Source organism: Nansenia antarctica (assembly GCF_963989245.1).
Source record: "Nansenia antarctica genome assembly, chromosome: 2".
Taxonomy (NCBI): domain Eukaryota; kingdom Metazoa; phylum Chordata; class Actinopteri; order Argentiniformes; family Microstomatidae; genus Nansenia; species Nansenia antarctica.
In genome coordinates, this window is record NC_137675.1 from 79,675,976 (window position 1) to 79,687,004 (window position 11,029).

Below are 11,029 nucleotides of genomic sequence, written 5' to 3' on the forward strand. Positions count from 1 at the left end.
AACGAGGTAGCAACGCGCTCAATCCATATGTACTACAAAGCGTTCAGAGAAACGGTGGTAGTGTGGTTCCCCTTTCACGTCGAGTTCTGTTGAACGGTCGATAAACGGCGTTCGTTTGGATCCGGGGAGGGAAAAAACGGAAGGATTTTGAGGAATACTTTTGTCGATTTCTCTTGTTCCCTGTTATTGTTTTGAGGTAGCCTGCACCGTTTCATGGATGTCATGCATCGTTGCGCTCTGTAGCAGAGTCTATGGTGCGTTTGACTGTGCGTCGCGTTTATGGACCCCTCGCTTAATGATGACTATGAGTTCCATGTCGGACAGTTTGGTTGCCTCTGACCCCTCCAAGTCGGCCTTTCTGGAGTTTGGGCACGGCTATCCCGGTCACCAGCAACACTCCCCTGGTTTGTCCCACAACCACTACCCGGTCCACGGCTTACATCCCGTGGGACCCTCGCAGCAGCACGATAGCCCCTTCTCTTCCAGCGCGTCGTCGTACGGCCGCCCGCTCGGCTACCCTTACCACAGCACGGTAAGCGCGCACCACCCAGGTTCCTACCTGCCCTACCAGCATAGTAGCCACAACATGCACGCGCTGCAGGGACACAACCGAATAGAGGAAACAGGTACGTACAAAGCGCTTTGAGTTGCATTTCATGTACGAAAGGCGCTATATAAATAAAGCTTTACTTACTTACTTACTTACTTACTTACTTACGTTTCAAAGCGTCGAGATGTTGATGTTGAGATGTTCTATTGTGTTCTTGGTCTGATGTTCCTTGATGCCTTTATTTTTGCTAGCAAATATTATGATCATTAATTACTTTTCAATTCTCAAAATTAGAATCGCAAATATTGCATCATAAAAACAATAGATTACGAAAGAAATATTGACGATTCAAGAGTTTCAAATATCATTACGTCACAACGAATAAGACCAGCATCTTCCTCGTATAAAACTGTGTCCTGTTTGAACTAAACCCAAAGGTGTGTTGGTATCAGACTATCCCACTGTTAACAACTCTGTCTATACCTGTCAACTGCGTAATGGTTATCAAATATGAATGAATAAGGTGGGTCTATTGATGCATAATAATACAAAAGACTTCACTCTCTTGCACTTGTTGATTTTCCGGTGGTATATCCTGTATAGCCTTCAACGTGATGTCCTCTCCAGCAACTTTGCGACATTTATAGAGCTCAAATGGGTATAGACAGAGGTAAAATTCCTGAGAATCACTATAACATCCTGCCAACAGGAAAGGAGTATTTATAAATGACTTTTTGACTATAGGTTGTTTTGCATGTCAATGAAGAGAGTATAGGTTCCTTTGAAGAAGCTTATCAGATATTAGGCCTAACTAATAGGGTGTTAACCAGGTGAATAGGGTCAATTCGCGCAAGTGTTTATTGTTGGGTCGTGACAGGTCGCTGTCTGCAATAAAAGTGGATGATGCCAAATAAAAAACAAGTGAAAACCAAGCCATGCACCAGACATTTGTCCTGTGGTCTCCCACAAGTGCAAGGCCCACAGAAAACATGTAATCTCTAAACCATATTTCCTTTTGATCTTGAATCCACGTTATTGCTGCTGTGACCTCCCCTTATTTCATTAGTGGGGACTCACAGTCCTGAAAAAGGCCTACTGAAACGCACTAAAAATTCATACTCATTTTGAAAAAGAAAATGAAAGAAGAAGAAAATAAATGTTTTTAAGAAAAGGCTATATAAAACAAGAGGGATAGGCCTATTTGAGTCAAGAATATTGTCCCGATGGTGACATTGGTGTAAAACGTTAGGCTATATGAATAGTGTCCCGACTTATGACACTGACATACATCACCACTATTCGAAATTATGTCAGCCTATCATTTGTCCTATCTAATTAATCAGTCACGAGTCATCACTTTGAATGTGGTATGGTGTTCTATCCGCCTCACCAAACTCTTTGCGGTTCAAAGAGAGTCCTTCGCTGATTGCCTGTGGTACTCCCACTGCACGGTAATTGGAATGTTTATCAGGTGTCTCGAGACACTGAAAAGGACGATTTTTCAATTGCGGTGATGCGTTAGGGGTTGTGTTGTTTAGACATTTAGATTAAACATTGCAGGGTAAACTTAATAATGTCTAGTTGCAGCCTAATCAAGAACTGTATGATTGTAAAAAATAATATAATAACAACAACAACAATAACAATAATAATATTTATTATTATAGGCTAATAATTATTATTATTATTATTATCATTTATATTATTGTTATTATTATTGCGTGTACTTTTATTGTTATTATCATTACATTATTATTTAGCCCTATTGTTAAAATGGTGGCCATATTTGCTATGAAAAAAACTTGAAGTTTCGTGATACCCACCGACAGGTGATAATATTCGCTCATTTCCGTGGAGAAGAAAGCAGAGATTAATCAAGTTTTTGTGGGACATATTCAAACCAGCCACAACCTCAAGTCATATAGAAAACTTCACGTACTCTATACTCAACTTTGCAGAGCACTATATTTGGAAAACAACTTTGCATAATCTTGGTGGTTTAATACATTTTCACACAGATTCTACGTTGTTTATCTGAAGGATTAATCCCCATACGCTGTACATTCGGTCGTATTACAGATGGAATAGTTTAATAGAGAGTCACGTTACTATAACCGCCTTGTGTGGCCTTGCACAGCTGTTAGTCTAAGCACTGGTGGGTATGTGGAAACGTCATAACAAAAGAAGTAATGGGGAACAATATTCAGTAATGCCAACGACCTCCCGCTGTACCTCCTGCAACACAAGGTTGTTAAAAAACGATCATGTGTTGTTGCTAAATAATGTTTAGGACACAGTCCTATGTAAACAACAGATTATTATGTATTATTATATATTATTATTTATCGTCATTCATTATTATTACTTGTTATTATGCATTATTATTATTTACTATTTATTATGTACTGTTACCTATTATTAGGCTAATAGTTAACAATTAATAGTATGTAGTATTAGTAGTAGTATTATTAACCTATCATCGTGTCGTTATTATGACATTGTGAATTGGATTTACCTGGATGAATAAAGAATATGTATCAAAAAATGTTGTTATAATGTTTTTTTTAGCTTATCTGCATTACATCTGATGTATTTGTCACCGTTTTCCAGATCACGAGAAGCCAACCACGGTGATTGAGAATGGAGAAGTTCGACTGAACGGGAAGGGAAAGAAGATCCGGAAGCCCCGGACGATCTACTCGAGCCTCCAGCTGCAGGCGCTCAACCAGCGGTTCCAGCAGACCCAGTACCTGGCGCTGCCTGAGCGGGCGGACTTGGCGGCAAAAATGGGACTAACTCAAACCCAGGTACCGTACAGATTTCCGTGTTTATTGTGATCTGATAATTTCTCTGTAACTGCTAACTGCTTAACTTAGGCTATATCTGAGAGGTGTACTGTAGGCTAATGTGTATTAGGCCTATTCAGGTCAAAATGTCCCCGTTAGGCCTACGGTCTTACATTCCATAGAACATTATACAAAGATTACCACAAAACACAAAAAAGACAACAAATTGGCATTTTAATCAACTAAAGAATGTAATTAGATTAATTATTGGAATATATATTGGAATAATGTATAGGTATTGGGAATAAATGTATAGGATTATGGCTTGGTAATAGGAAATAATGTAATGTAGAAAACAATGCATTTATCCATAATATACAGAGTTAAACCAGCACTTGAAGGGCATTATTCAAATATGATCAATTTAACATTTGCCTTAATTGTGACAGAGCGCTTCCTACTAATCTTATAAGTGAGGTTTACTTCATCTATGTAAAGTTGATGTGGAATTCAATCAAACCTGGAGTGCAAAAAAAGAAATTGTTCATCTAGCATAATATACTGTAGGACCACAATGTGATGTGTTGTGACGTCTGTTGTTGATTCACATTAAAAAGGCACATTTTGGCATGGAATTTTGTCAGTAAAGGAATGATGAGACCTCCTCAATGTCACTTAAACCAAAAATACATGTTATCAATCAAAATGTGCTTTAGGCCAAAGGTGCAGTCATGGCATGTGAAATCTCACATGACTGCAGAATCTCAATTCTAAAGCTTTGTGACTATACTGTAGACTCATTAGTGAAAATGATAAGCAAAGTGTACATCGTATAAGGGGTATAACTTTGCCTGCCTACGCTTGTGCGCATTCCCATCTCATATACGTGTGCGTGCATGCACATCTGTGTCTGTATGTCTGTGTGCACGTCCGTGGCAATGCCCTCCGTTGACAGAGTGGCAACACGCAACACAAGACCACGGTGTGTAACATGTCCCCTCAGCTTGGCCTCTGTTATCCCTTAATGACTCACTCACCCCAGCTCACTTTCTTTTAACATAGATGTATCACCCCCGTTCCCATCTCCTATACAGCTCTAAGGGGTTTGCTTTAATTTTTAAGCCCTCTCTCAGGTAAATAGTTCCTTTGGTAACTCCTTACCACTCAGCCGGCAGAGCCAGATCTGTCTAAGGCCTCTGTGGGGAGAGGGGGGGGGGGGCGGTGACTGCGGCCATTTTGTCTGTCAATAGGCGTGTAGTGGAAGAGATGGTGGCGACTTTTTCTCGTGTCACGTTTAGTGTACTGAATAGTGTAAGGCCTAGGTTGGCCACATACAGCTGACACTTTCTTTGTAGAAATCCCCAGGCTTCGATACATTTGTTTCACATTTACAAAATATAGATTTATTTCTATTTTGTGACCAAAACATTTATTTTACATTTCAGATTGATATTTTGTAGCATTTAAAATGGCCCGGTGTCAAAAAGACTGCCTTGTAGGTCCAATATGCTGCAGTTTGTGAATATAACCTAAGGGAAATGTGAAGTGATGCCAAAAGCAACTTTCTACCTTTGGGGATGGACAGTAAAGTTATATTCTATTCCCCTCCACTCCTCTCCTCTCATATACAATACTTCATTTACTGTGTTCTACTGTATTCTACTGTACTCTACTGTATTCTACTCTACTCTACTTTGCTCTACTCTGCTCAGCTCTACAATATAATACCCTACTACTTACTGCGTTCTACTGTACTCTACTCTACTCTACTGTATTCTACTCTACTCTAGTAGGTTAGTATCCTCTCTATCCTCTCTATGTGAAAACTGACGGCCGTCGTTCCCCCAGGTTCAGCAGGCCACAGACAAAGACAGAAGGACAGTGGTGTTGATACAGCCACAGATAGAGTTCTAAGTAGTACCTTTGGGGATAAGAGATTATTCTCCTCAGGATAAGAGTCTATTCTCCTCAGTATAAGAGACTATTCTCCTCGGGATAAGAGAATGTGAATGTGCAGCTATATGAAAGAAAGGAAGGTGGCTCTCAGGTCATCTTGATATGGCGGTAATCCCCCTGTTGTCGTTGCACAGATAGACAGATACGTAGATACAGATCAGGGGAGGCTGGCGGAGGTCGAAATCGGAGGATGGGCTCATTGTAATGCATGGAATGGATACCACGGATGAGTAATAAGATACCTTTTGTAGTGATATGACTGAAGATATGCTGATATTACTGGAGAAGATTCAACCTTTGTCGTTGCACAGAGTACAACGAAATGTATTTATGCTCTAGGCAAGGGGTCAGAGCCATTGAAGGGTACACTGGAGCAATTAGGGGTTCGCTCAAGGACACGTCGACACGTGGCCAGCCGGGGTTTCGAACCGCCTGAGCTGCCGACCTTGGGATCGTTAGACGCCGGCTCTACCGGCTGAGCCACAGCCGCCCCCCATGCTGAAGACCCTGAAGTCGTTATGGGATGTTCATGGATACCGCTGCTCATTCCATTCCATGCATTACAATGAGCCTGTCCTCTGATTTCGACCACCACCACCACCACCCTCCACTGATACAGATAATGTGACAGCAGCTGGTGAAACCAGGAACGAGTCGCCAACCGACGGACCGTTCAGACTTTTATTCGGAACGTTTTAAATACATTTCAGAGTTGTTGAAAATCAACGACACACTCGATATAGTCAAACCAAAACACTGCAATGCAATGGATTTGGTGAGTAATCCCCACTACTACCTAGTTAGTGTAGAGTGGTGGGGATTACTCACCGAATCCATTGCATTGCAATGTTTTGGCTTGACTAGCGAGTGTGTAATTGATTTTCAACAACGTTGACATTTATTTACATTTTTCTGAATAAAAGTCAGAAGCATTTTGATTGGTTGGTGACTTGTTCCCAGTTTCACCAGCTGCTGTCACATTCGTGCATACTGTAGGATTCATATGACTGCCTGTTGTAGAGACGGGAGTGCTCTGGAGTGGTTCACACACACACTGCTAGAGGCCTCTTGTGTAGTGACATACTGAAGACTCTGAAGTCATTATGGGATGTTCATGAAACCTCATCTATATCCCAAAAACAAGTTCAGAAATATAAGTCGTAGTATTCCACTCCTCGAAGAGCATCTGTGCCGTATCAGGGATCGGTTTCACAGAAGCTTCCTAGATTAAGTATGACTTCATTTCTCCCAGCAAGCCAGCCTCAAAGCCACAACAGTGTCATAATAACTATTGTAAAATCAATGTTTGCGGGACAATCTTCTGTGCGTGAAATGAGTGGAGTGAGCCTGGATTGTCGAAAGAGATTTTTTTTGGGGGGGCTAATTACTGCTAATGGTTTTTGCTTATGGTAATATTTGCTAATGCCTTCCACCCACTGTAACCACTCAAAGTTAATACCTAATACTGCCAAACCGCCACGCGAGTTGGAATTCACGTAACTCTGAGGCAACGTATCTTACTTTTTTTGACATATATTACATAAAAACAGGTGATCAAACGCCGATATAGACAGATAACACCAGATCCCCCAGTCTGTATTTCCTGGTCTGCAGAAACGATTCTACCAGAACGTATTAACGTGGAGACTGTGCTGTCCAAAAGCATTTAGAGTGGATGGCATTACACTGTGGCTTTTGTTGTTGTGTGTATCCAATGTCGTCTGCTGTGTAAGCCAGATGTGGTATTATATATGAAGTGGGTTCTATAGATTTAATGTGCTCAGTGTTTAAGTGGATGAAACCACTCAAGAGACTTGTTGACTTACAGTAATGTGTCCCAGTAACACACACTTCAATCTTTTATGGTAATAGTTGTGTTTACAGTGGTAAGAGCCGTCCTGGGTTTAGTTTGACGCTAGTTATGCCATGGCTTAATTTTCGAATGACTCTTTTTATGACACTCATATTCCTAGAATCTAATGGTGTTGATGCTGATTGACAGTATGCATATGAATAATGCAGGTGAATAAGAATGTGATGTAAAACATGCATATTGTGCACATGAACTTACAAATTGTGCACATGAAAACATACAACACACGAACACAGTGACAAACACACACACACACACACACACAGACACACACACACAGACAGACCCCACCAGTGTCTGTAAAACTGCACACCCCTCATCCTTCTTTATCCTAACCAATTTATCCAAACACTCCTTTCCTCCCCCCTTCTCTCCCTCTCTCTCTAAAGACCGTCCTCTTTCATCCAATAACAGAGTAAACTACTTTGCACCCATGCAAAATGATGTTGATGCGCCATGCTGATTCTGAGAGAATAGAACAGAAGAAGCATTTATCCTCTTAACTGACCAAACCGCTCCCTCTCACAATTTCCAGCTATTGGTCGACCTAACGTGTCATTTAAGAGTAACATATTGACAGATAATAATAGGTTAGTGCATCTCTTTAGAGTTAAAGTGCTTAATAATCAGAATCACTTGTAGTATCCACCTCTGAGAAGCAACCAGCTGGTATCATGGGCGGTCATATGCCAGAAAAAACTCGCACGACACACACACACACACACACACTAAGGAGAGTGTACCACACACAGGCACGCACAGACGCGAGCGTGCACATACGCACACACACACACACACACACACACACACACACACACACACACACACACACACACACACACACATTGAGGTCAAGTTGGTTTTGTATAAGGCAGTGATATAACTGGCGTGTTTTTTTTTGGTCTAATTTCTTACAGTACAGTAGGCTACCTCATTATGCAACCGTTCAGACTGAGAGCCTCTGGCAGCTCCATGTTGCTGTTGAAATGTAAAACCAATACTTACAATAATGGTAACACACACATTAACAAGATGTTGATTGACGTTTGGGTAAGAAACACACGATGTTGCATTATTGTACACTGGAGGCGATTTCCCTGGGTAACGACTTCGCGATTTCGTTACCTTTTTTTATCAGTACTTTTTACAATGGTAGCTACATTTGAAGTTAAAAACACACGCGCGCATCTACTCTGACTGCAGGATAAATTAACTCAAGCCACCTCAACGGTAATTCTGTCATCGATGTGTGTGGATTGATGTTTTGTGCCGATCTCTTAGGCTATTTAATTATGTTCCCTTTATGAGCGCTATAAGCAGATATGTGGCAATCTGACTGGCGTTTTCCACTCATCTTTACAGTCAATTGGAATACATAATGAGATTTACTAGAGTGTTTTTACGACGCTGTGGGTGTAAATTCTCCAAATTGTCTGTAAATTCCCCGCGTTGTTTGGCGTAATTGAGAAAACAACCGTTAACGGAATGCCAAACAATGCCATTGCTTCGCTTGTCACAGTGTTTACAGTTATTTCTCCTGGCAACCCACCCGCCAGCATGTATCATTTGTTTCCACTGATGTAGCCTATGGAAGGAAAACTCAAATAAACTCACTTTATCCACCTCTTTTTTGTGTGTGTAAAGGGTTTAGGCTACCTATGTTGCTACGTGATTTTTTCCATAAGGGCTTAGGCCTACCGACCTATTCATTCACGACGTTTAGGATTGTTGTTTTGTTTTTACCACCAAAAAACCTAGGCTATCATCGATATAGATTCTTTGCTGTATTTGACATGGGTCTATAGGTCTACCATATGTGAAGGTGCTGCTTTCAGACCAAGATAGTTCCCTGGGCCGGAAACAACAAGGCCTATATGTTGATGTTTTCGAGGCTGAGGCTGCGGCCATGATGCCATATTGCCTAGAGTTATAATCCCCACATACCATTTAACGCTCAATTTGCCAGAATGCTGGCAGCAGACAATACACAACAGGCAGCAGAGTATTCCAATTATAGTAACATGATAACAACAACAGTGAGACCAATGAAATAATATTACACTATTTTGTAATTATTGTTATTGTTATTATAATAACTATAACAACAACAACAACAACAATAATAATAATAATAACAATAATAATTATCTATTATCATTAAGCACATGTTCTGTCTGTTTCAGGTTAAAATATGGTTTCAGAACAAACGCTCCAAGTACAAGAAGATCATGAAGCACGGCCCCGGCGGACCTGAGGGAGAGCACCTGCATCCTGCGTCGTCCCCGTGTTCCCCCGGGGGGATGCCGCCCCCCCTCTGGGACATCTCCATGCATGCGGCGAAGGGGAACCCCCCCGTGCACTCCGGCGGCTACATGAACAATTTCGGACACTGGTATCCGAGCCACCACAGCCACCAGGACTCGATGCCGAGAACTCAAATGATGTGATGGGACGTAGGGCGATGGACATTCACTCGTCCTTCGCTAGGCCTAAATAGGTCTGACTGACTTTCAGCATCTCAATTCGTGCCCTTCTGCCCTCTTTTCGTCTTCTTTGTATAATGAACCGCTTCATAAGACTTGTATAAACCTTTGAGTATTGTTTTCAAGACTGCTTTTTAAAACATTTGAGGTTTCGTTTTTGTTGAACATTGCCGTTTGAAGGTCTTTTTGTTTGGAATTCCTCCGAGGTATTTGCTTTACAAATGGACATGAAGAGGATGACTCGGCATGGGGTTTTACGCGTTGACGTGTGCTTTTGCGTCTAGCCAATGTGAGTCTGGATTTTGTATGCAGTTTCAAATAAATCGCCAGTGATCAACTATGCGCTGTACAATAATAGCCTATTTATTTTTTGGTCAAATAATCTTCCCAAAGCTTCCACAATTCGTTGGCAATGGCAATGTGAGCTTTCCACGTAAAGTAGTAAAGATGTAGCCTATGGAGTTGGATAAAACTATAGCCTACGTTGTCTCGTAACGATTTGTCTTTTTCATTCATGCAGGTTTTTTTTTAAGAATAACCCAAATCAACCAGGCGTCGACTCGATGCTAAAATGTGTTTGTGTAAATGTTATTATTATCATCGTAATTATGATTATTCGATTATAGTTCTTCGGTTACTATTCTTCTTCTTCTTCTTCTTCTTCTTCTTCTTATTATTATTATTATTATTATTTACTAATATTATTATTATTCGTTTATGTATGTATTTATTTATTAGTAGTTATTATTATAATATAATTATTATTAGTTATTAGTATTGTATTATTATTATTGTTATTATTGTTATTATTATACGTCTAACATATTTCAAGGCCCCCAACGGCGCAAGAAAGCCCACACCTCAAATAAGAAAGGGTCGTGTATTTTACCTCTGAACATCTGGACAAGCAGGGGAGGGGGGGTATTCTAACATTGTCAATGATTTTATAAAATGGGCACGTCAATTAAAGGTAATTTGGGACACAGCTTGTTAAATAAAGCTTTCACTCCAATGGTATAATTACCTGCAATTTGCAGGCTACAAAATACCCCTCTCTCCCGTGTTGAGGTTCCATAGGAACTCTATACGTTGAGGACAAGGCGCATCCATCCCTGTGCCGACATGGTAAAGGAATCGACATTTATTCAAATTACTCGCAGATGTCCCTCAGAAAGAGAAAAAAAAAGGAAAAAAAACTAGCCCATCAAACGACCATATACGTATATCGTTCGAGTACTAGGCTATAACTGCAGAAAAGACAACCCAACTGTAGTGAGTTTTCATCTTAATAAGAACGAGTGTGTGTGAGTCGGGGACGACGACGACTATAGGTGGCCCAATGTGGTTGAATTGTTGCCGTTACCTCAATCGCTCCATTCAA

The 11,029-nt window shown here is 40.7% G+C and overlaps 1 protein-coding gene across 1 annotated transcript; it reads left to right on the plus strand.

Moving 5' to 3' along the window:
* Positions 1-295: 295 nt before the first annotated feature.
* LOC308150917 (homeobox protein Dlx4a-like) lies at positions 296-9,612 on the plus strand (the record flags this gene model as incomplete). Its single annotated transcript, XM_080523708.1, has 3 exons — positions 296-626; positions 3,161-3,357; positions 9,349-9,612. 3 exons carry the CDS (start codon positions 296-298, stop codon positions 9,610-9,612), a joined length of 792 nt encoding a protein of 263 aa, XP_080379834.1.
* Between the last annotated feature and the right edge of the window lie 1,417 nt (positions 9,613-11,029).